Source organism: Aulostomus chinensis, chromosome 7, assembly GCF_037954235.1.
Source record: "Aulostomus chinensis isolate RoL2024-O1b breed Wild chromosome 7, RoL_Achi_v1.0, whole genome shotgun sequence".
NCBI lineage: Eukaryota > Metazoa > Chordata > Actinopteri > Syngnathiformes > Aulostomidae > Aulostomus > Aulostomus chinensis.
This window is the reverse complement of record NC_141326.1, coordinates 27674899-27700648: the sequence shown is the minus strand read 5'-3', so window position 1 is coordinate 27700648 and position 25750 is coordinate 27674899. Positions and strand designations below refer to the sequence as shown.

Genomic DNA, 25750 nt, shown 5'->3' with positions numbered 1-25750 from the left:
TTTATATATATATATATATATATATATATATATATATATATATATATATATATATATATATATATATATATATATATATATGTACATATGAATTGGGAGGAGGCCTCAAGGCCGACCCAGGACACGGTGGAGGGATTATATCTCTCGGCTGGCCTGGGAACGCCTCGGGATGCTCCCGGAAGAGCTGGTTGAAGTGGCTGGGGAGAGGGCAGTCTGGGCTTCCTCGCTGAGACTGCTGCCCCCGCGACCCGGACCCACCGGATGAAGCGGAGGACGACGACGGAGATATATAAATTATAAATATATTTTTGTTCCTTGACAATCTGTCAACGTAAAAAAAAAAAAAAAAGCAAAGAAGCGGCAAACTGTGTCATCTTTGTTGGTCAAACACAAATGTCAGCGTTGATTATGTGATGTATTTACCTCATATGTAGTCATTTGTACTGGCATTCAAATCTCCATATAAGGACGTAAGGCCGGTTGGGAAACTATTCAGCAAACGGGATCAGTTCCCAGGCCATTTGCCACTGCCATCCATAACTTCAGCGGTGCGCGGCCTGTGCCAACAGTAACAGAACCGAGTCTCTTGAGTTTTAATAATCATAGGCTTGGCCAGAGCCAGGGGAGGTGAGGTCATTCTGTTGCTCTGGAATTCAGTCGCAGCTCGCTCACCGCACTCGCCATGAATGTTGTTCAGTTTCCTCCAGAATACTTGAGCCACATTTTCTGTGCAGCAGCACCACTGCCATTTCCAGAGGTCAAGTGGGTTTGTTGTCCACCAGAGTATTTGTAGTTGGGACGTCACAAGATCCGAGTTTGCTACCAAGTCCATGGTAAAATTCTGAAACTATGTAAGTAATTGTTTTCCTGCGGTACTGGAAGTGCAGAATGAAGGTGCTGGAGGGACTGGACAGCATGCAGGAATGGTGACGGCAAGAGCAGCCACAGGTCAGCGTTCGGATTTTATTTATTTATTTATTTATTTTTTAGGAGTAAAAAGTGGAGTTCAGCGTTAGCGAGTGAGTGTTGATACAAGCGCTGTGGATCTCGAGCACAGCAGTTTTCTGCCAGTCAGCGGTGATGAATTTAAGTGTTTGCTGTAGTGTTTTTAAGGATGAGTGGCAGTCATATTTTTGGGGGGGGGGGGGGGGGGAATTAACTCTCTATGAAATGTACTTTACCTTCTGGAGCTCTCTGAGCATTTGCAGACTTTCAGAGTTCATTCATGGGTATTGTTGAGGTATGCGAGAGTCTCTGAAGGCTGCTTTGCAAGCAGTCAACAAAATGATAGTCTCAGCCTGTCGGTAACCGTGTTTCCGTTGAATCGTCAAGCAAATTTGAAGCCAAATGTTGCGTAATTTGTGGTGCACATTAGGCATCTGGTCTTTTTCCAACCGGTTTGGAATGAAGGAAACGGGCTGTGTATTGCCGCCAGAAGATGGCGGTATCAGCAACGCCGCGCACGGCTGTGGCCCGAGTCATTTTGAAGCGCTCATTCGTCTAAACATCAAAACTGTGGTTGCTAACAGGTGGCTGAACGAGACCGCAAATTTCGCGTCCGCTTCGTAGCTTAACAACAGCTCTGTTCCTCCGGCAGTTGCACAAGTCCTGTTCATTTGTGAAAATAATCCTGCCAGACAAAACGTGCAAGTCTCATAAACTCTTGCTCACCGCAAAGGTTGCTTGGGTTCAGGGGGGAGCCCATGGTGGACTTGTGGGATGGCCTTCAAAAATATGGCACCCCTGTGGTACTGTAGATCATCTAAGACTCAAAAAGATTGATGGATAAGTTCTGGTTCTGGAATGGCTTCATTGTGTCAGAATAGTGTCCTGTTATTTATTAACAGCCGTAGTTGGAAGTATGACGGCGACTGTGTTGAGGGGGAGTACATTACAGGGCTGTTGAGGGCCGCTGTAATTCCTCGCAGTGGATCTTCAAGGAAGCCCGGTGATAATTGAATTGCCTCAGTTGGATCTTACTGAGAAAATCACCGCATTTGTCATCATCATCTTCAAACGCCAACGTGGAGCTGCAGCAGTTACCTTGTTACACCATTTGATTTTCCAGGGCTCTCTCCGTCTCCCCTCTCTGAGATTTCAGTAGGCTAAAGAAAGAAAGAGAGTGTCTCGTAACCAGAAGGTCAGTGATTCTAATCAATGGATCAAGTGGCAAATTCTGTGCTCACTGGAAGCAAATGATAATGTTTCACCCTTGCCTGCTGGAGGGGGGAGGGGGGAGGGGGGGGGGCCACAGCAACGCTGCTATTAACCCACGTTTTCCAATGTAAAGCTTGTTCGTGGCCACCTGGAAGTCTGGTGGCTATCGGGAGTGAATGCATTTTGAAAATATTTCCTTGATTGTCTGTAAATCTGCACGGACGAGGCTCCTTCTTCCATTCTGCTGTCAGGTCATTTAGGGGTTGTCATGGTTACGTCTGCATGAGGAGGCTAAGGAGCACCCCGCCCCCACCCCACTTCATTAAAATCCATGTTATGGATTGGTTGGACTGGTATCTACAGACACCCCCCCCCCACACACACACACACACACACACTCACACACACATACACCCACCCCCCGTACTTGTTCCGCTGGGTTGCTAGAGGCAGAGAAGGACGGCGCTGACTTCCAATTGCGGTGGTCTGGTGTCACTCACAAGCCACAGCCAATCAAGAGAGACCAACCAGACCAGGGGCCCCCCGCTAGTAAACGTGCTGTTGAGATTGCTCTACGATGAGGACAGTGGAGGAGAAGAGGGAAGAAAGCCTCTTTCCCTGTGTTTCCCAGATAGATATTTTTATTCAGAAGGCCTCGCTGGCGTGCTGGTGGATGTGGTAGATGTTTCCGTGGAATGGAGCGTAAGTAAAATGTGCTGCTGGTTTGCTGCTGACATTCTGTGTCTTGTCAGGAATCAGAAACTGTAGCTGTAGCTTTGTCTCTGGTCTTTTATCTCACAAATGGCCTTTGTACTGAGTGCAGCTGGTGGCCCTTTACATTTTGTAGTGTTATTAATGAAGTGGACAGTTTGCTCAGTGCGTGAGCGGCAGAGGCCTGCTTGGTGTGTGTGTGTGTGTGTGTGTGTGTGTGTGTGTGTGTGTGTGGCTTGCCCTCTGATGTCTTAGCTGTGTACAGTGTGCACGTGTGTGTGTGGGGGGAATGCTAGCTGCTGCGATCTGTTTACATAGTGGCTTGTTCTGCTCAGCTAGATTAGCTCCAGCGACCGTCACTCAATCTTAATATTTTGCATCCGTGTGTTTTTCTTTGCTCTCTTGTATTTACAGTGATTGCGTTATTGTAAGTTTGAAATTAAAATCTTGTTTCGCAGTGTTTATCAAAACACTGTTTTTATTTTTATTTGTTTATTTTTTTAACTTTTGGAGAATTAGACAACCAGGGCCATAGTTTATCCATCAGCCGGCAAGTAAGACAAAGCAAACCACCACATGAATCTCTCCCTTCCTCTTCCTCTTCCTCTACTTTCTTTTTCTCAATGGATGCCAATGGAAGTTTACAATATTTGCAATCCAGCCCTTTAATCTCGACTTTACCACTGAAATCTTAACCCCGCTGTTCCTATAGGATCAAAAAACACCAAAGACAAAATGAACATTTTTTAGAAGCAAGGCATTATTTTCCTTTCCTCTCTGAGAAGATTTAGTCTTTGTACTCACTACGCGCATCAAATGATTAGCGACCACAAACATAAAGACAAACTTAACACGTTTCTATATTTGTTGTTGATGCTTGTCTTGTTTTTTTTTCTTGTGCGTCATATTTATATTTCGAGAGAAAAGTGTTGTCAGAACACTACTGTAGGATGGTATCTTGAGCTTGTGCACAAATCTGTGGTAGCTGTAGACACAGCAATACTCTCCGCTGCTACTTTGGTGACAGTTGCTGGCTACGAGCTGCCTTGCTCAAAGGTCAGTGGACGTATTCGGACCTGGACACAGTCACTAATCAGAGCCAAGCGTACAGCGCTACAAGCTGCTCCCTTATCAGTGCTGTCAACAAACACGCCGGGCACGTGCACCCAGGAAGGAGTGAGTTGCAGCTCAGGTTAGATCGCAGTGTTGCCTGGTGTTGATGCGCATCGCTTCTCGTGATAATCTGACTTTAACGTGTCCTTTCGAGCTCCTGTGCTGCCGGGTCCGGACGCACGTCTTCTTGATTTCTGTACTTTTAGTTGGTGGTGATAGTGGTTGAGAATTCCTTCAACTGCATCTCTGAAAAAGCTCAGCTCCTGCGTTTCATTAAAAGGCGGTGGTTGTGGGGAATCTTAGGACGGCCTCCCTTCAAGGTCACGCAGGAACCCGGTGTAGTTAGCAGTTCGAGTGGCGTTAGCTCTTCCCAAGGTTATGTGATCATTCCAAGGTTATCTTAAACTAACTCATCATGTGCTTCACATGTTGAAGATCACAATCTAAGTCCAAATCCTATCGCATCAGAGCTTCGGTAGTGATTGTAATTAAGATGAACACATTCATTGAGACAACTAACACTTAAGCTTCAGCTGATTGTATCTGCTAACCCTTAAATATCCCTGATCAGTATTTCAGCTCCACTTCATTATCGTGGAAGGATTCCTGGCATATTTCAGCCGCAAGTGCCCCAGCGCTTATTCTGGTTCAGGCTTGAAAGACACGTATGTGAATACGCGGGGCTGTGTGCTAGAGAGGGATTTCATGAGCCTGAGTGTGTGTCTCTTATCATTCTGGTCAGACCAGGAGTCTGATGACTGTCCTCTCTTCACCAAAGGTCAGATCTCCTGTTGTCTCCGGTGACATTTAGTCCTGAATCTGCCTGTTAGAATTTGTCCCTTCAGTTTATCGTGTTATCCTCCTAACATGCCCTCTGCCTGTGTCCCCACTGGTGAGTGTCACAGCAGTCATTATAGGCCAAGAGCTAGAGAGGAGCCATGGAGTCGTGGCCCAAGTTAGCGAGTTAGATCGTAAGAATGTCTTGATATTTAAAAAATGGATCAAAGATGCTGTATTAAAGCATCTTAGTCAAAGCTGACGTGTGTGTGTGTGTGTGTGTGTGTGTGTGGGGGGGGGGGGCATGTGTTGTCAACGATATTTAGACACCGGCGCCGAGGCTTTCATCCGTCAGTATTTTTCTCTGAAACCTCCAAAGTGTTTTAAGCGGTTGATTGTCTATTCAGAGTCACTGTTCAGGATCAGTCGGTTGACGGGAAAAAATTGCGGTCTTGGTTTATTGATGTGTGGGTCCAGCAAACCCTATGAAACTGGACCACGAACATCCTGAAATCCACCCGGAAGCGATTGTGACAATTCCACAGCTTCTGTACCAGCAGGTGAAACTCTCCCTGCTCTTGTCTTTTTTTGTTTGATTGTTTTGTTTTTAGGGTTCTTTTTTTTTAGGGATGAACCCAACCTTTCCTTTTTCTTTTAGACAAACACAAAATCATCTTAACTGCTTGGTGCCATCATTTGTCTCATACTGCAAATTTTCGCAATGAATGTTACGGATAGGGCGATATGGTGGACCAGTGGTCAGTACTGTCGCTTCACAACAAGAAGGTTCCGGGTTCGAGCCCCGGCTGGAGCACGGGATCTTTCTGTGTGGAGCCTGCATGTTCTCCCTGTGCCTGCGTGGGTTCTCTCTGGTACTCCAGCTTCCTCCCACAGTCCAAAGACATCAAGAGGGGACGAGGCTGATTGATACTCTAAATTGACCGTAGGTTCTGGAGAGCCAATGGTTGTCTGTCTCTATGTGTTGGCCCTGCCATGGACTGGTGACCTGTCCAGGGGGAAGGCTGCTGGGATAGGCTCCACCCCCACCACCCTCAACAGGATAAGCGGTAGAAAATGGATGGATGGATGAATCTGGATTACAGATTTAAAATATGCATCCTATAAAACAGTCTTGTGTGGAAAGGCTTTAAAATGTCCCATTATAAATGATCCGGAGCCTACAAATATCTGGTTTTGGCTCCAACACGGAGGGTGGCGGTACCGTGGAATGTGGATCCGGTGTCAAAGCATTTCTCTTTTATTTCTCTGCCTCTGAGAAAATAAAACACCACATACACGAGGCCATCATTTGATGCCAACTTTTGCTTTTAAAAGATTACAAATATCATTACTTCAGACATTGCTGAACAAATGAATTTATTCATTTCCTTCCGTCCTTTGCTCCAATCTTCAAGGTTAATTGATTTAGAAAAGAATTTCAATGGAAAAAATAAAGCTTTACATGAGGTGGAAAAATGAGATTATTACAAAACAGGTGTTGGCTTAGTTTACCTAATAGTTTCTGCCGGCTGTGCAATTTGCAATCAAAAGAACAAAAAACACGAAACCACAGCAATAAAAGGGAAGCAATAATAAAGTGCCAAAAATGTACTTAATAGGAGTGAGGCTTATAACCTGGAAATAATCAAGTGTTGTGGAACATCCAGCCCCGACGCCTCTTGTCCCAAAGTCAATGTTGTTGTTGTTTTTTTTTTTAACGAGCCTTCGGTTTAAACTCTTAAAACAAGGTTGTTTGGTAATGCAGACACAAGATATGTCAGTATTTTATTCTACAGCTTAAAATGCATCAGAAACGATTCAAAATCCATCGTTTAAAAAAAAAAATCCCGTGGTGATGCCGTCCTCCTGGTTGGCCCACAGCAACGCCGTCATCGTTGCTGCTCGCTGCCGTCGGTAGAAAAAAGTTTTTGCGGGACCCTGAATGTGCAGTTCTGCAGTTTTTAGTCCATTATCTCAGATGAGAGTTACACCGTCTCTTACAAGGACAAAATGTCCCTGGAAATCCGCATCAAAGGGGGGAAAAAAAAGATCTTTTCTTTTGGACGTCCCTCAGGTTTCCGAGCGCTCCTCCCACCCGTCTCCGTCTTTTATAAATCCTGTAATGAAACCAGTCGCACCGATATTCTGCTCCTGTAGTCACATTGGGAAGGACGGGACGGAGGATTATGTAATTAAATAAGGATGTATGACTTCTGGACATCCAGTAAAAGGAGCATCTCTTGTGTGCCCCTGCTGACCTCGTCTTCCCAGAAGGAAAAACAAAATTAAATCTTATTGTAACTCATCTTTGCTTTTTAACTCACATCTGTAATTCATTTACTTATTTAGTCTATTAAATGGAGGTTCTGTTAAAAGTTTCCAGGCATGTTCCCAGAACCCAATGTGTGATTTTTTTCTTCTTCTTCTTTTTTTTTTTTTGTTAATGCCTCAACTGTCACTCTCGGTGGTCAGAATCCCAGACACGTTCGGCTAAAAATGTTATAAAGCAAAGAAAAGCAGGAAGTCTTGCGCTTATTTTTCAAGGGTGACCTGCAATTCTCGGAACGCACCCACCCTCTTGTACTGTTTCACAGGAGTACGCCGCGCGCCGTCGGTTTAAGCGTCGTCTGTCGGCTCGGTGGAGAAGACGAGTCCGTGGCCATCCGGACACCAGCGTCCTCTCATCAGTGCAAGCTTGCCAGCAGCTGTTAGCCCCGTTTCACCGCACACCAGCTGAAAGACCCTTTTCTATAGGAACGAGAGCTTCCAGCCATGAATAGCTGTCCAGCTGCACTTAGTTGAAACACGTGTGCGTGTGTGTGTGTGTGTGTGTGTGTGAGAGAGAGAGAGAGAGAGAGAGGCTGGCAGTCATCTGAGAGCATTCTTTGTCCCAGCCTCCTTCTGACTCCTTGTGAATTAACATGACGTCTTGTCTCCCCCTCCCACCCAAATGAAGTCTCGTACGCTTTACTGCAGTTATCACAGTCTTTGGCAAAGTACAGAAGGGGGGGGTCGCCTCTGGCCCGCTGCCGAAATACTGGTACAACCCCCCCCCCCCCCCAAACATCAGTTCAGCTTCTCATGTTATCACCAAAATAAGAATCTGTCTTCTTCTCCTCTGCACGATGATGAGATGAATATCGTTTGAGTGTAGAACAAATCGATAGAGGATAGATGTTTCCTGGTCGTTATCTCGTCAAAGAGCGCATCAACAGCTCGAACCCGGGTTTGTTTGTTGGTTTGTTTTGTTTTGTTTTCCAGTCTTGCATGTTACTGAAATCTTTTGTTCGCCATCAGCTTCATGGCTGATGCCGCATTTCAGCCGTGTGTTATCTAAACATTTTGAAGTGCAAAAGAAGCTTCTCCGTCAGGTAGAATTGACACAAGTGCTCATCTATCTTGGTTTTTATTTTCCTGTAAAATAAACACAAAGCTTTTTTTGTTGTTGTTGTTGTTGTCTTAAATCATTCCCCTAAATCTGGGAGAGAATCTAGAGGCGCAGATGCAGTTGTTGGCTGCTGAACTTCAAATATTTCAGCTGAATCATCCATCAAACCCCACTCGTGTTCTTCAGTCCGGCTGGATAATGGGTTTGAAAACTACGACAATAAAATGTTCATTTAATCAATAACTACGTTTACGAAGGCCTTTGCGGGCCTGTATTTGACAGCAATCAGGAGAAAGACAAGTTGGAATTTAAAAACTTTATTATCAGCCAGAAAAATAAAATGCTGTACTGCTGAGCTGTGCTTCTCCTTGAACAGCTTCTTTCCCATCTGCGCTCATTTCCTCTCCCCACGTGATTTCTCTCGTTGTCCCATAAATGTTGCAACTGCATGGGTGAGAAGAGCAAGTTGCAACGGCTGTGCTCATTTAAACCAACGGCCATCCCTCCAAAACGTTCGATGCATCTTTAACTTGCAACTCACAGGTGAAGTTTTTCTCGTCTCTCCCTTGTGTGCTGCCGTGTTTGTTAATGTCCCGCTGGATAGGGTACGTCATCGCTACGCCCCGAAACTCTGTGACTGAGTGGGCTGAGTGGTCAGAGCCGGCAAAAGGACACTAAATTGCCCCCCCCCCCCCCCCCCCCCCCAGTCCGTGTCACTCAGTGTTAACACAACAGGCTATTAAGCGTGCAAAAACACGGCTTTTGTGGCAGCGTGAAGTTACTGATGATCTCTTACTTGAATATTCCACTTGCTGCGGGTTTCCTGCCTCAAGCAGCCATTCGTGTTGAGGTGAGCGGCGTTACCGCATGACGTGGTGTCGTCTCTTATATGGTCATTTGCTGACGTCCCCCCCCCCCCCAAACAACGCGACGTTCAACGGTCCAAGCCTGCGTCTGTCTTTCAGATCTGAGTGACTAATCGTCAACATCATCAGAGTAAAAAGAATCAAAGCCCACTTTTAAAAAAAAAAAAAAAAGCTAACTCCATCACAGATCAATTAGCGGTGTTGAAAACACTCCAATATTATTGTGTTTTAATCTGAGCAGATTATGAATGGAAATGTCAGGAATCCATCAGCGTCACCGCTCACCAAAGACCGCTTTGTGAAGTTAGAATTGGAACCAGATGTGGCAGAGGAGGATTGTTGATTCAGTTTGGTGACTTCATCCTGCCAGGATTATGATTCCACCGACGTACCAGCTGGAACACCTCCGTCACTAATTGTGTTTCCAAACAGAGTTTAACCGGTCTGTTGAAATGTTACACACAAACACACACACACACAAAAGAAGCGTGTATCACGTGTGTTTTCATCAGCACGCCTTTGTGAGCTCACGACTGTTTGTGAGTTCTTGAAAGGCAAGAGTACACTTTTTTTTAGAGGGAAGTATTGCTTCAAAGATTAGTTATGTCAGAGCTTCTTCGGGAAATTTTTTTTTTTCCCAGTGCACATTTACTTCTTTGAAAAAGTTCCAAATCATCTGATGTGGGCCAAAAAAAAAATGGCTTTTTGAATGTGAGGATCTTGTTTTTAATGACTGGTTTGTTTGGTTTTTGGTGCCATTTCACCAACATTTTCTAATGTGCGTCACATGAGAACAAACGAACAAAAAACAAAACCTTAAAATTCCAAAGGAGCAAACTTGCATCAGCAGTCCAAGAACATCTGCGTTCATCCGTCTGCACGAAACCAGCGGTTGAACAGAATTCAAACTAGAAGCAAAATGTGTCATCATTATATTGGAGGCTATAATTTAAGAGAGGAACGCGGATCAGCTCCACTCCATAAAGCTTGATTGATATGGATCACTGAGTCTGAGTTGTAATTTTCCACTTGAGAGGCACCAGATCCAGAATATATATTGTATAGACACTAACTGAGCAACCCCCCCCCCCCCCCCCCCCAAAAGCTGGCCTTGAATGGCAATCGAGAAGTCCCTGTTTTGCTTCATGAAGTGAATTCCAGGAGAGTCGGTGCCTTGTACCTTCCTGCGTCTTGCACTTTTAATGTCCCAGATGAGACCTTTCACTGGATTCCAGTGAGTTAGAGAGGGCATACCAGTATCTCCCAGCTGGCCGTCATTTCAGTCGGTAATTAAGATGTGAGCCGTATCCTTTCGCTCTCCGCGGCAGCCGGAGTTCAAGGCTGTTTGCTGAGCTAATCATGGCAAGTGCTCCGGGAAAATTAGGTGAGCTGCTGCTCCACTAGCATCATTAGACAAATCGCCTGGATGCCGTTTGCCACGGTGACAATCGTATTTGCCCGTCGTCATTTTGAACGCTGCGTTTCGGTGAAAGCTGCCAGTTTAGCTCCCATTTCCTCCCTGGTTTCTATCCACAGCGGAGTGCTCTGTAGTTAAGGCTTACCCTGGTCCCCCGGCGTTGTGTAATTCCACGTCGGCGCAGCAGAGCTCTGCTGCGTGTGGAGGATGTGTGTTCCTCATGAAATGTTGTCCGTGTTTCGGAATCTTAAATGTCCTTAAATTATCAGTGTGTTTGATGTTTGTTTTCATTGGGGTTTTTCTTTGCAGGCTTTTGTATTCCTCTCTGTAGACGTGACCTAGTTTTTTTTAAACTAACTGAACAGCATTTGATTCTACAAATATCTTATATAGTATTCTCTCTTTTGGTACAGAAGACAGTTTTTTGTTGTTGTTGTTGTTGTTGTTGTTTTTTAAAGTATCCAGCAGTAATCCGTCCCTCTTCCTCTTATGTCTCCTCTCTCCAGTAAGCATGTTTCTCAACACTCTGACACCCAAGTTCTACGTGGCTCTGACGGGCACTTCCTCCCTCATATCAGGACTCATATTGGTAAGATAACATCTGTTTTTGTTGTTGTTGTTGTTGTAGTTTTTAAACTGAAGCTGATGCAGCCATCGGTGTTGGTGCCTGCCGCTGACTTCAAACCAGTCTCGAAACTGATGAAACATCCGCACCAGGGTTCTCAAAACCGTCCAGAGTTGACATCTGAATGCTTCCTCTTAAAAAAAAAAAAAAACAACAACCCAAAAACACGGAGATATCTGATCGGCATCGCTACACAATACAAAATAAGGAAATAAAAACGTGTTATACTCCCCGTAAAAGTCCTCCTCGCTCTATCGGTGCCTCGTTTGACGGTAGAGCTGAGAACTCGCTGCCTCTCAGAGTTTGATCAAACGATAAACTGCATTTATATCCGCATACATCCTGCACGCAACTTCATCTTGAGCCGCCGTGTCGAAATTACAAGTATTTAAAAACTGGGCTTTTTCAGAGGGCTGGGCGCGCGTGTGTGTGTGTGTGTGTGGGGGGGGGGGGGGGTGTCACTCTCCCTGCAACAGCTGCTGACAAGTTTGGTAACTTAGAACTCTCCAACGCTGAAACTGCATTCAGGCCTCAAATTAGCATGTGGCGGTGTGACTGCGTCATGTGCTCGGTGACCCAGACTCACTCCGCGACTCTGGAGACGGACCTGGCAGATGCATGGCCTCAGACGTCATCGCCATGAATGATGTCGCCATTTTTAAGAACATTTCATGACACAGATTCAGGGATAAATAGCGTCATCGTGCAAGCGCACCTTTTCAAATCGTCATTTACGTCTAAAAGAATCAGAATGTGAAAACAAATGAAGAAGTAAAGCTTCACGAGAAGTAAAGCTTTACGAGAAGTACGCGTCTGCTGCATTCTAATGTCAACAAATCGTCAGTTCATGCAGTAGAGCAGAACTCTTGAGTTCAAGTCTGTTTCTTGTACAGGCAGTCGAATTTTCTCAGGTGTCATCTTTGCGTGTGTTGTGTACGATGAGAAAACAAAGTGAGAAAACGCCTTAAAGACAAAAATAGAATAAAGATTCAAATTCAAAGTGTTTTAAGTGTGTTTTCAGTGTGTACAGAATGTTGACATGTTAACTGGTTGCTATTGAAGATCGTTTAGACTTTGGTTAAGTATTTTTAATCAACCTAATCAATTATAATTCTACCAGCATGTTAGATATCAAGTCCAATATCATGCATCCCTATTGAGTCGTTTTTTTCTCCCTGCAATGCGATATATATATATATATATATTTTAATTTGCTATGTTTAAGAATATTTGTACACAAACACAGGTTGGACTTTGATTCATATGGACGCCCTAATCCTAATCTTAATCCTAAACAATTGATGCCTAACTCTAACCTTAATCCAGAAATCAGGTTAAAGTTAGCCAGGTACACAGAAGTTATGTTGTGCCGTATGAGAACCGGTCTTTGGTCCCCATGATGACTAGAGGTCCTGATAAGGTTGGTGTTTATACCAGAAAAGGTCCCCGATAGGTAACAAATAACCAAGTACACACACACAGAGTTAAACACTCCGGCTGTGACATTTACTGTGACTACATCTCCGCTGTTATTATCACTGCACATTGTTCTGTTGCATCAGCTAAAATGTAAAAATCACTATTAAGGCCTGATGACTTTGCGCTACTCATCTGTAATGTGAAAGATTATTTTCCGCGGCGGCTCCCTGGGTGTCTTAATGAGGCCGGGAGGTAATTTGTTCAAACTATAATAACAGGTTCAGAGGCCACAAAGCGCTGAAGAGAGAGGAAATCTATACTCGCTCATGAGGGGAGGTGAAGGAAGACGGCAGCTCTGTCTTATCACACCAGGCCACAGCGAAGGGCTGTGACACTATCGATTATTATCTTATTGGGGTTAAAAAGCAGCGTGCAGTATCGCTACAAAACCGTGTCGGTTATTGAAATGTATCTGCGGGCGCCACTATCACAATAATAATTGGCCTCATACAGAGGGAATAACCTTGAGTTTCAGGGAACGATGGTCGCTGTCGCCGCGTCTCACCTCAGGCACCGTTTGAACTCCTGCAGCTTCCATCGGCAAAAAACTCTGGCGTTAACAAGCTCAAACCTGGCTGTCGGGATCATCTCTCCACGGAGATCCGGTGACGGTCAATCCCGCGGTCACTTGTTGTCTTTAGTCTTGCGCTTTGATTGCGTCGACCGACGCATCCCTGCCTGTAGAAGGCTTTTAGATTTTTAAATTCTCTGGAAGGTCTGCAGCTACAATCAGTGATTATTCTCACGATTAAAAAATTAATTGCTTGGTCCATTTTTTTTTATTTAAATAACAGAGAAAAACTTCATTTCCTGTCAAAAAGCCAACAAATCGTGAATATTTAAGTCTTAAACCAGCAAAAAAAAAATTTTTTTTTACATGATTCAATTCATTAATTTTCTTTTTTTTTTTTTTTCAGCTCCAGTAAGGAAGTGAGATCTTGTTTTGGATGGTTTTATTATTTTATAATGAATAAAACTAAGAAAGCCGTGGTGTTTTTGTTGTTGTTGTTGTTGTTGTTTTTCTTGAAGTGAGTGAAGAGAAGTAGCAGGTAGAGCCCAGCTGTGATGGGCCGGCTCAGGTCAGGGTGTGGAGGTCTCAGTCGGAGGAAGGTGTAGAGGTCACTGCCTGTCTGAAGTGTGGCTTCCTTGTGTCCGTCTCTCAGGCTTCGGCTGTTTTGGTAGCCGTTCCTGCTTGCGTCAGTGCCTCCGTATAAAAATCTTGAGTTAAGAAGTGATTAAAAACCTCAAAACAGGCGTTGCATCTAATAATTAAAGCGTTAGCGAGGGTGTTCCTCTTTATTCAGGTGTTTTGTTGCTCCCTCTCACGTCCTTCGCTGAGACAGACAACTGCGCAACAGTTGTTTAAATTTTAAGAACAGCTCCTCTCTTAATTAACTCTCTCTCGCTTCACTGCAGCCTCTGAGCCTGCAAATGTAGGCTCCTTAGAACCGGTTTTGAGCCGTGCAGACAGTCTATGGAGTGATTAATGAATGCGCAGGTGAAGTGGTTTCAGTGGGGGTGACACTGGTCATTTCACAGTAATGTCTCACGTATTTTTACACATGTAATACATGGTGGATGTGTTGTCCCGACACTTTGAGTTTCTGGAATCCTAGCTGGTCTGGTAACGCCCCTGGACCCCTGAACTCACCGTCTTAGCCAGAAGATTGTAAAACACAAACTGTCTTTGAATGAATCAACATACGTTTGTCGGGGGGGGGGGGGGGGTTTCAAACTGTCGAGTTGCCCTAAAATCTCTTTTCACACGTAAAATTTCACGAAAGCTTCATCTCACTAACGAGGGTCTGGTTATTCATTAGAATAAAAACACAATTCTGCACTCCTCAGTGTATCCAGGAAGTCATGAGTGAGTCACATGACTGTACAGTAGATTGAAGTGGCGCCTAGCTTATAGATGTGGTGAGATGCGGCTCAATACTTGTCAGTCAGGATTTAATATATCGGTCTGATGAATGGCTGCAGTTTTGTTCTAGACAGCATAAAATTGGTGCATATATCAGGTATTTGCTCTCCTAAATGTTCTTGAAATGCGGAAGAGCTTTACTTTTTTAAAAAATTCTTTGTCTACGTGTGTTTTTTGCCACGTTGTTTTGTATGTGGACGTCATGTAAACTTTGAATCTCGGTTCAGGGGGTCAACGCCGGCCCATACGGATGAAATGGTTGTGACTTCGGTGGAGTGACGGGCAAACCTTGAAACTCGCCTGTGTGAATTTATGTGACAACCTCCTGCAGGAGACTGCGGGGGGGGGGGGGGGGCGGCTGCAAGGAAAATGGACTGCACTCTCAGTACAGTGCTTTTAACCTGAGAGCGTTTAACAGTGCTCTCATTGACCCGTGCGCACAAACACATTTACTGATGACTGCAGAGCTCCTACGCCAGGCACCGTCCTTATCAGGAACAGTCAGAGACACTTTAATTTGTAGATAAACGCACAGCTCACTCTGCCACCTGAGTGGTTCTCGGATATTTGCCACACCGACTGAAAGCTGGGCTGACCCCCCCCCCCCATGAAACTGCGTGTTGTGCTCCTCTGTGGTCCGAGCGTTATTGAGTGAAACATGTATTAACATGTACATTAACACGTCTCTCTCTCTCTCTCTCTCTCTCTCTCTCTCCCCCCTGTCCCCCTCCCTCTCCCTCAGATCTTTGAATGGTGGTATTTCAGGAAATATGGGACCTCCTTCATAGAGCAGGTGTCTGTGAGCCACTTGCGCCCCCTGCTGGGTGGAGTGGATAGCAGCTCCCCCAGTAACTCAAATACCAGTAACGGAGAGGCTGACTCCAATCGGCAAAGTGTGTCTGGTAAGAGCAGATCGATGGAACACCCATCTAGTCCAGTATGGAGCACCAGCGCAGACAAGCAGGGGAGGTGGTTCTGAAGAAGAACTGGATTCACTCAGAGTTAACATGGCCTCCATGTTCCCTAATATCAGAGAAGACAATAGCACTAAAAAGTAAATGTACTCTACGTGCAGCTTTGGTGTGCTTGGTATCCTATCAGCAAGACGTGCTAAGTTATTTGAGGTCAGGAGGCTTTGAACAGCCGTTCCTCCCGTTTTTCGTGAGCGTGTGGCACAACGAGACGTCGTCCCATGAAAAATTTACTTGAACACAGTTTTTATTTGCACTCTCATCAGAAACTTTTACAACAAAAGCCGAGAGCAGGAATACAACCTAACATTTGCTTGAGTGTGGATTGTATTACTCTCTCCAGCTGAGTGTCGCGATACCCCCCCCCCTTCATCATCATCATCATCTATTCGTTTATCTCTGACCCGCTCCCTTCAGCGTTTCAAGTCACTGCAGGTCTCTCTTCAACCCCTACAGAGCAGGTCAGTTTGTCTTGTTAGCCTCAAGTCAACAGCCGAGATGTCTTGAAATGTCAGAACAATCTTTCAGGTGTACTGGGTTGGTGCCGGGTGGTGTTACTCCATCCAGACGGCACGCGTTTGACCCTCCGGCTGTGAATCAAGAAGGATGCTTCTAACTTGTGTAGACTCAAAACTCCACGTCAGCTTTCGTCGCTTTGACTGTGGTTAATCTGTCGAAGGCGTATCTGCTCCCTAGCCGACGTTAATGTCCAGATTCCTCAGTGCTGAGTAATGCCTTTTAGTTCCGTTGCAGATGATGCACGAGCATCCATAATGCAGCGCGTATTAAATTACTGGGCCACCCTGCTTTTATACTGCAGCATTTGAAAAACATTAGAGGTCAATCAAAGTTGCACTGAGAGCAAACTTTAAATAGTGATGAGGTGCGCCCTCATTTAATCGCTTCGGTCTCTGCGCGTTTTCTCAAAAGGTTCACATCAAAATCCTTGGAGATGTGATGCTTCTCTCTTTTGTTTCCAGCCACACGGCTTTGCATTAAACAGGATCAAGTGTGCAGTATTAAATCAACAAGCTGTGATTGAGACAAGAAAGGCAGTCTTAATTATTTCCACGCGACTAATCCACGGTTATCTGACTAATAACCGTCTTTGTCTATACGTCTGCTTCGGTGCTGCAGACTCAGCGTGTAGGGAGACGGGCAGTTTCAGGTGAAGCTGCTGGGTTGTTTAATCGCAGATATGCGCTTGAAGTGAAAGAGGAAAAGAAGAACCTGTATTCAAGAAAGTCTGGTAGTGCACCGGTGTTACGTGAACATAAACGTGCTCTTTTCGGTGGCCTTTTCTTTTACTTCAGATGCTGCGGTCGATGGAGCCGTGACATCTTTAAAGGTGGTGGCTCGTGATGAAGTTAAATTTGTGCATCAAGCGGGGAAAAAAATCAACAACTTCCTGAACCAAGCAGCTGCTATGGTTTTATCATTATACTTCCTTTAATTGAGACATCGTAGCGACAAAGAACTATTTTCTCTGGGTAGATACAGCGGAGTAATGGAACAGGGTGATAAGTTGATCGCTGATCGTGTGGCTGCAGGAATGTGAGAGCAAAATGAAAGAGTCAGTTGAAGCCATCGCGCTACAGCGGCGAAAGCCTCTTTCGGTTGACGCCCAGGTAGCTAGTGTTAGCAATGTAGTTAGCATGCTAATATCTACATGACATGGGTTATGCTCTCTGCAGAGCAAATAAATAACGGACAGCTTGATAAATTAGTAAATCAGCAAGAGTCGTGCAGCCCTACGCTATGTTTGAATTTAAAGTCCCTAATAATATCTCCCTTTTTAAAGAAAGTACCAGCTACAGTACATGTTTATGATTGCGAGGTCCAAATATTCGTAGACTCTGAAACATCTAAAGTGTGTGTATGCGACTATTTTACTGCCAGCGGTATGGAAGCCTGTTTGGCGTCTGAGGAGTTTGAAGGCCTGTTCCCTGGCGGCCGTGTTCCTGGAGAGGTGGGTGTGCCCGTCACGCCGCTGCAGGGTGGAAGGCAGAGAGCAGTCGAGCCCTTTGAAGTGCACCAGCAGGCTCAGTGTCAGCTTTGCCCTTGACAGTCACCGCCAATGTTCTCTCTGTCTCCCTTCTCCGCAGAATGTAAAGTATGGCGAAATCCGCTGAATTTATTTCGTGGAGCCGAATATAATCGGTGAGTGACAGTAGCCAAGTTTCCTGCACCTAAAAACTCTAGTTTGGCCGGTCTGCAGCTTCAGTTTGCTTCCAGCAACTCTGGAGCTCTTCGCCTCCTCTGTCTCTCCTGTTCCTCCCTCCCCCTCCCTCAGTGTTGTGCCTTCTCTCTTGTTTGTCCCCTCACGTTCACCTCAGCCTCATTTGAAATATTGCCTCTTTCCCTCTTCTTGTGTTTATCTCCTCTCACGCCCTGTCATCCGTTTCCTCCTCCTGCTGTTTCCTCCTGCCTCGTTGGTGTTTCGCCTCCTGTCATGTTTCCCCGATCAACGACTCCCTCCTCCTTTGTCTTAAATGTATTTTTGACTTTCTCTCCCCTCTGATTTGTTCCCATCTGTCTGTGTTGTCTGTCAGTTTTCTTTTATTCTCTGTTTGATGTCGGCGTCCCGGTTCTCCTGTTGAGTCATCCTCTGCTTTTGTCATCGTAATTATCCCGTCTTTCTCTCTACCTATTAGCTGTCACCTTCAGACGGAATCAAGAGCAATTCCCATCAAAGGAACATGCAAACTTTTTGGGAAATACACTTGCTTGCTGTCCCTCTCAGAGACAGACGAGAAGATAGATGTGCTTGGGGAGCTGAGACTGACGCTAGTTAGCTTAGCACCATAAACGGTGGCAGATGGGAAGTGTGAGCACACCTCCATCAGAGGTCATTGAATAGATCAGGTTCAGGGTCTTGGTTAGTCCAGCAGAAATTATCCTCATCCTCTCTCCGAGTTGTCAACAAACGTTTGTTGTTGTTTTAGGTTTGTTTGTTTTCTTGTGGAACGTAGTTTCTTACTCTGAAATTACAATGCCTTTTACTCGTAGATTATTCCACAGTAAATGCTACACACAACCCTGGTTTAAGGGTTAAGTTTATATCGTGTGTTCCTCCACTCATTGTGCTAAGCTAACTAGCGGTCAGCTGGTCTCTGCTGGCTTCAGCTTCCTGACACAGCACAGAGGAGAGGAGAGTGTCTGTCTTACTTTTCTGGCTCTGGGGACGACGGAACCAAGATTATTTCCAGAAAGTTGCTTTGTTTCTCACTGTTTGATGAGCAGCAAGGTCCAGTTTGTCATCCTGTCTTTCCTTTTCTTTTAATTCCCCTCCTGCTTTTCCTTTCATCGGTGAAACGGAATTGTCCATTTTGTGCCGGTGTTCAGGTACACGTGGGTAACGGGTCGGGAGCCTCTGACGTACTACGACATGAACCTTTCAGCGCAAGACCACCAGACCTTCTTCACCTGTGACTCGGACCACCTCCGGCCTGCTGACGCCAGTGAGAACACCACTCTGACGTTTGAACTCTACGTGCGGTCACGACTGGTGTGTCCAGGCAGTGACAACCCATCTCATGTTGCATTCTAGCCGCCGTGTGTTTTTATGTGTTCGTCTTTGTCTCAGTAATGCAGAAGGCGTGGCGAGAGAGGAACCCACAGGCCCGCATCTCCGCTGCACATGAAGCTCTAGAACTGGAAGAGTACGTAGACGTCCTGTTCTTTTTCTGTCCTTGTCACCTCCCTTTGGTGTGACTGCATCTTTAACTAGATGAGTTGTGTGTACGGATGTCATGTGAGTTTCCCTGGTTGTAAAAATGAGAAGAAGCTGCACTCCTCCTTTTTTTCTACCGTTGTGTATTTCCCTCTCTTCTTTTTTCCCATTTGCCTTTTCAATTCCTTCCAATCTTTTCTTTGCAAGTTCTGTTTCTAAGGATCTTCCTCCTCATCTCTTCTCACAATGATTTTCTGCCCTCCCACCTTTTCAAATCTTCCCCTGTTCCACCTTCATCTCATTTAACCTGTTTTCTCTCCATCTTTTCTTGAATCTCATATCATCTGTTTCCTCTCATCGCCTCCTGCTCAATCTAATCCCTTTCTCTTTCATCCCATCTCAGCCTCTCTCATCTCATCTGATCTGCTGTTATCTCTCCCCCTGCAGTTGTGCGACAGCATATATCCTGCTGGCAGAGGAGGAGGCCACGACCATCATGGAGGCGGAACGTTTGTTTAAACAGGCACTAAAAGCAGGCGAGGGATGCTACCGCAGAAGTCAGCAGCTGCAGCACCACGGTACACAGTATGAAGCCCAGCACAGTGAGTAGCATCGAAACCGCCGATGGTCTCAGTCGTCCCTCTGGTGTCTGTGCAACACTTGTCAAACAAAGTACGCTGGTTTTTAAGTGTCGTACTGCAGCAGCAGACGAATCAATCATTCTAGGCTTTTGTGAATGTTAGTAACTTCTGTGTGTGTGTGTGTGTGTGTGTGTCTCCGTCTCTCCCCACCAGGAAGGGACACAAATGTGTTGGTATACATAAAGAGGAGACTGGCCATGTGCTCCAGAAAGCTCGGCCGAACAAGAGAAGCAGTTAAAATGATGAGAGATGTAAGTATGCAGCCTGACAGGAGAACAAATGCGCATGCGCACACACACACACACACACACACACACACACACGACTCTTTGATATTTGACAACATGAAAAAGGCTTCAGTTAAATTACCAGTCACAAAATCACGCAGAACCACATGAAAGACCTTTTCAACACAAGTGCCTTACCAAAGCTCTGTCTGCTAACTGTGCATGTGTCGCCCCCTGTCTGGTATTACATGTAACAACAGTTGTGTGTTTTCCAGTTAATGAAGGAGTTCCCTCTCCTCAGTATGTTCAACATCCACGAGAACCTGCTGGAGTCACTGCTGGAGCTCCAGAACTACGCCGACGTCCAGGCCGTTCTGGCCAAGTACGACGGTGAGAGGGAGACACACACGCAGAGTATGAAAACATATAAATATGTGCTTTACGCCCAGAATAAAACCCTTACTACTGCAGTAAAGAAGCAGCAGCCCTGCAGTAATCCCCCCTTCATATAAAGTTATATTCTCCCAATTTTATTGAATCTGTTTTATAGCAGTGATTTAGTTTACAACCCTGTAGTTGGTGGACATATTGGGTTATGCTGAGATGTTCTGTCTACCTCCTCCATCCGCTCTACCTCTTGTCCTGTTAGCCAGAATCCCAAGTCACTTAGAGAGGCAGACAGCGATGAGCAACTTAGAAGCTCGAGACAACCTAGTTTGCATATTTTGGGTGTGTTGAAGGAGACGCAATCTCTTTATGGAGCAACCCTCAGTCTTTGAACAGCACTTTATAATTCCAAGTCAGTAACTCAGGCTCAGGGGGGAACATGCGAACTCAGCACAGAAGCACCCCGGCCAGCCGGCGGCTCAGAGCCCAGAACCTCCTGGCTGTGAGGTGAGAGGGCCGACTACCCTGTCCCAGGTGACGGAGATACAATTGATTAATTCAAACAAATGGGATGGACTTCACACCAGTAAACTCAGCATAAACCAACACATCGAAAGTGCAGTGATTGTCCACGTATGTGGGCTTACACACACAGACACACACACACACACAAACTGATTCGGTGTAGAAATTAACCGCCAGGTACGAGTTTAAGATATCAGCAACTACGTTGGAGTCTTGAAGAGGAAAAAAACGTTGCGGGGCGGAATGCAAATGCAGACCAGTTCATCCATAAAAAGTGAAGTTCTCCCCGGTCGCGAGTCGGAGAGAAACAATGTTTTTGAAATGTCCTGAAGCTAATTTGTGAAGCGCCCAGCATGAATTATTGATCAGGGTTCGGTGTATTTTTATGTGATGTGAAATCATCTCGGCCCCGGACAAATTCATTTATTTAGTTTTCGTCTCGCGAGCGTCTGATCAGTTCTCCTCAGAAGGAGTTCTCCTGCGTGATTTCTTTTGAACTGAACCCTGCTGCTGGCGTACAAACAGACGTTTGTTACACACAGGAGATGTTTAGGTAACAAACAGTGCACAGACGTTTGTACAAACATGTCATTTTGACAACTGGGGAAAAAAAAAAAAAAAAAAAAGTTGGTTGCAAACCAAGTTGACCCCCTAAAGCAATGAAACCCAAACTCATTGTGGCGCTTGACTGCCTCTCCGGGCCTCTGCAGCCTGCTAGAACCTCACCGGGCTGAAATTCCAAACTTTCACCACGTCAACTGAACACCGCCTTCCCTCTCTCACCATGTCTGCTTTGTGTGTCTCCTTCACAGATATTAGCTTACCCAAATCCGCAACAATATGCTACACAGCAGCCTTGCTAAAAGCCAGGGCGGTATCGGACAAGTGAGTATCACTTTACACCTGGGGGGTGCTGGGGGTTCGAGGTGTGATTCAAGGAAGCCCCGCTGGTTTACAGGGCTACGGAGGAGCAGGCGCGCTCACGTAGAGCCGAACTAGGAGGACGCGATGAAGGACGAATACATGATGAGACAAAATCATAAAAGTTTTTTTTGTTTTTTTTAACGACAGACTTGAATTAATTCAGCTTACGGTTTGAGATGCACGAGTTTCTGGCGCCTGCGGGGTGAAGCATCACTGTGAACCGGTACAATGGATGTCAATATTTGAGAAAGCCGCGTGCCGGGGGGTCAGCGGGGGCCTCGATGCAGTTCCCTGCTCACTTACAGAGCAGGAGGGTCAGTTTTCGTGGGCTGAGGGGAACGGGGGTGGGGGGGTGGGGTGTGCTGCTCCCGGCGCAGCTTCACCGCACTGCCAATCTAGAATAAATGTAATCGTCGTATCACTTTCCAATGTATATTATTCCTATTTTTATGTCTTTAGTGTTCCCTTGTGAGCGTTTATATTTATTTAAATACAATTGCTGATTTTGATTTATAATTAATTCCCTTCTGGATTTCGCTGCGTCTCGTCTCACCTGCTTCCGTTCCTTTTTGAGAGAAACTGACCGCTCATCCAGGTTTTTTAAATTTTTTTTTATTTTAACAATTATTAGATTTATTTAAAAACGAAAAAGAGAACTTCCAGTTCAAATCTCGCTTTTCAGTTAAGTTCTGTTTATTATTGATGACATATTTCATGTATGACTTTGTGACTGTGGCAAGGGAAAAAAAACAAACAAACAAAAACCCCTTCTAACAGGAAGAAGCTCAGAACGTGACCAGACTGGGCGGCCATCTGCCTCGACCAGTGGGGGGGTGTTGGGGTCCCAGTAGTAATTAATGCAGTCATGACATTATGTGACATCAAGGGAATTTATCATACTAAGTGTGTGTGTGTGTGTGTGTGTGTGTGTGTGTGTGTGTGTGTGTGTTTGCAGGTTCTCTCCAGAGGCGGCGTCCCGGCGAGGGCTGAGCACAGCAGAGATGAATGCAGTAGAAGCCATCCACAGAGCGGTGGAGTTTAACCCTCACGTCCCCAAAGTGAGACTCATGAGAGGACCGTGACTGTCACACACTTCGTGCTACCTGCTACAAGCTACCTGCTACACGCTACCTGCTCGCGCTGCCTCGACATGTTGGCAGCCTCTATTTTTGACGATGTCACCTGTGTTTCTGACAACCAATCAGCTTGAATCTTTTACGTGCAATCAGAAACATTGAAGCATTCAAACCAGCAGAGACGCCGGCTGCCAGAAGCTGGAGTTGTTTCTACTTTTAATAATCCATTGAACAGTAAAATGTATTTTATATATAGTTTGATCTACAATATGTTATAAAACTGCGCGTAGCAGAATAAAAGTGTAAGATACGACATCGTGGTTCGATGGCTTCGTGATGACGCCACTTTCACTGCCCAAACCTTTTTGGTTTGTCCTCAAGTAACAGTCAGCGTGAAATTCCCTTGATTCATTCCTGAGGTAGAATATACAGGTGAGGTGACCTTGACCTTTGACCTGCCAAAGCTTGGCGGTTCATCATCAAGTGGATGTTTGTACCAAATTTTTGGAAGTCCCTGAGACATACTGCCACCAGTGCGTGGCCGGCGCCTGCGTGGAGACATCCTAACAGTGTCCGTCTGTTTTCTCTCTTGATTGTTCTCCGTGTTCCACGTTCTCTGCCTCCCTGTGACGGTGCGTCTCCGTCCTCTCCTCAGTATCTGCTGGAGATGAAGAGTCTGATTCTTCCTCCAGAACACATCCTGAAGCGGGGCGACAGCGAGGCAATCGCCTACGCCTTCTTCCACCTGCAGCACTGGAAAAGGGTGGAGGGGGCGCTCAACCTGCTGCACTGTACCTGGGAGGGCAGTGAGTACACACACACACACACACACATCAATTGGATGTCTCATGATGAGTAAGACTGTTCATTCTGACCTCCTGTGTGTGTGTGTGTGTGTGTGTGTAGCGTTCAGAATGATCCCATATCCTCTAGAGAAGGGTCACCTGTTCTATCCCTACCCCATCTGCACAGAGACGGCAGACCGAGAGCTGCTACCCAGTAAGAGACGCCCCAGCACACACACACGCACACGCACACACACACACACACACACACAAAGTGATCTGAACTTGTTCTAACAGCACTGAAGTTACAGGTTATCCACTGTTTTCGGAAGATGGACTCTTGTGTCTTGAATTGTGTTTGAGGCAGACGTTGTTGGGCACCAGTTCTGGTAGTTGAGCTCTGTCGTGCTGCCTTGTGTTACTGTTCATGCCAGAGTTGTGTGTCTGGCTACATCCCTTGGATCTGTACCATCATTGTCATGTCTGACATGTGAATAACGTCAGTGTTGAGACGCCACTCCCGTATTCCTGACTCAGTGTTCCGTCACCTGATGTTGTCAGGAACCCCGGAATAATAAAAGCAGCAAAATCGATAGCAGAGTATTTACTGCGGCTGAGAACACTCAGCATTGTGATACCAAAGCTGAGTGTTTGAATTTGTGCTTAATAGTTGTGGTGAGGTGGATTCCTGAGGGCAGCGCGGGTGTGTGTCGTCTCAGCGGCTCGTCTGTCCTCACGCGCAAACCTCCCGTTGATTAATTTGGCCTCCAGCCACCGGCAGCAACACACGTCTGCTGATGCGTGTGTTTGAATATGAATGGAGACGTGCGCGTCTGTTATTTTTTCTCTCCTTATCAACGTGAGTCAATGCATCAACAGGTTTCTGGGAACACAAAGACCCGGGTTCTTAACTTATCACAACAGCCTCCGTCCCATCAGTGACGATATTAATCTAAGTACCAGAAACGATGTAACAGTGTTTATCCTATGAGACAGCAGCAATGCCGAGTGTATCTAAGATGCTCCGGCGCCCGCGTCCGCGTGTTCGCGGCAGCCTGATCAGACACGTCTTCGTGCCGGCCCGCCGCTGACAGACAGCCACGCTGCTGCTATCACACTCGTCCGTTCACACAACACCGGAGAGTTTGGCTCGTAGTTAAGCTGCCTCAGAACGACCTGCTGCTTCCAGGGTTTTCTCTCTGCCCTCCCGTCTGGTTTGGTTACGGCTTTGACAGAATTGGATCGGATGTGTGCGACGCGCCGCCTCTGCCCCTGATGCCTTTTTCCAACCCTGGTTGACCTTTTGGATCCACAACAACACGTCCATCATTTTATCCTGTTGGACACTGGAGTCAAATGCCGCCATGTCAGCATGTGAGTTCTTGAGTCGTGGCTAAAAATCTCCTCATGCCATCCTTGAATCCAAGTGGGCGCTCGTGTCAAGTTTCCCTGCGGACATTCCCAAGACGTTGGCCTGAAAACCTCTGGTCATGTGACGCTGGTGCAGAGGCAAAAATGACCGTTTTTCTTGGACGTGCGTTGGCGGACGTCTCTGCCCTGACGACTGTCGGATGACCTTAATACAAACGCTATGCTGGGCGGAGTCTGAGCCAAGGAAGGCCGCCATCGCATTTTAGGCAGATCTGTCAATCATAGTGAGGATTCTTCTACTACAAACGCCTCACTGTGATGTCAATACGAAACTAACGCTGTGTTGTGTGTGTGTGTGTGTGTGTGTGTGTGTGTGTGTGTGTGTGTGTGTGTGTGTGTGTGTGTCCCACATGGAAGCAGTGTTTCATGAGGTGTCAGTTTATCCCAAGAAGGAGCTGCCCTTCTTCATCCTCTTCACAGCCGGTCTCTGCTCCTTCACCGCCATGCTGGCGCTGCTCACACACCAGTTTCCTGAACTCATGGGAGTGTTTGCTAAAGCTGTGAGTACACACACACACACACTCACACACACACACACACACACACTCATATGTTCCCTACATGCATTGGCAGCTCCAGCCACTAGGGTGCTCAGTGAGTGTCCTGATTAACCAATCAAACTGCACTTGTGACCGTAACAACCAGGATAAAAC

General features: G+C 45.9%; 1 protein-coding gene across 7 annotated transcripts in view; it reads left to right on the top strand.

Annotated features, from left to right (window-relative positions):
• The window catches only part of LOC147259342 (suppressor of tumorigenicity 7 protein homolog), a 44434-nt gene that overhangs the window by 16848 nt on the left and 1836 nt on the right, over positions 1-25750 (top strand). For 3 of the 7 annotated variants that reach the window (XM_086209677.1, XM_086209671.1, XM_086209672.1), the window contains 13 exons: positions 10936-11018; positions 15200-15359; positions 17534-17588; positions 18774-18889; positions 19015-19090; positions 19549-19703; positions 19896-19993; positions 20230-20359; positions 21694-21766; positions 22761-22863; positions 23537-23687; positions 23788-23880; positions 25455-25597. In XM_086209677.1, coding sequence (XP_086065803.1) covers positions 10941-11018; positions 15200-15359; positions 17534-17588; positions 18774-18889; positions 19015-19090; positions 19549-19703; positions 19896-19993; positions 20230-20359; positions 21694-21766; positions 22761-22863; positions 23537-23687; positions 23788-23880; positions 25455-25597 — 1431 coding nt within the window. In that variant the 5' untranslated portion in view covers positions 10936-10940. Of the gene's footprint in view, positions 1-2734; positions 2860-10935; positions 11019-15199; positions 15360-17533; positions 17589-18773; positions 18890-19014; positions 19091-19548; positions 19704-19895; positions 19994-20229; positions 20360-21693; positions 21767-22760; positions 22864-23536; positions 23688-23787; positions 23881-25454; positions 25598-25750 lie in introns of those variants that run through there. The other 4 variants (XM_086209675.1, XM_086209673.1, XM_086209676.1 and 1 more) reach the window with 4 other exon arrangements.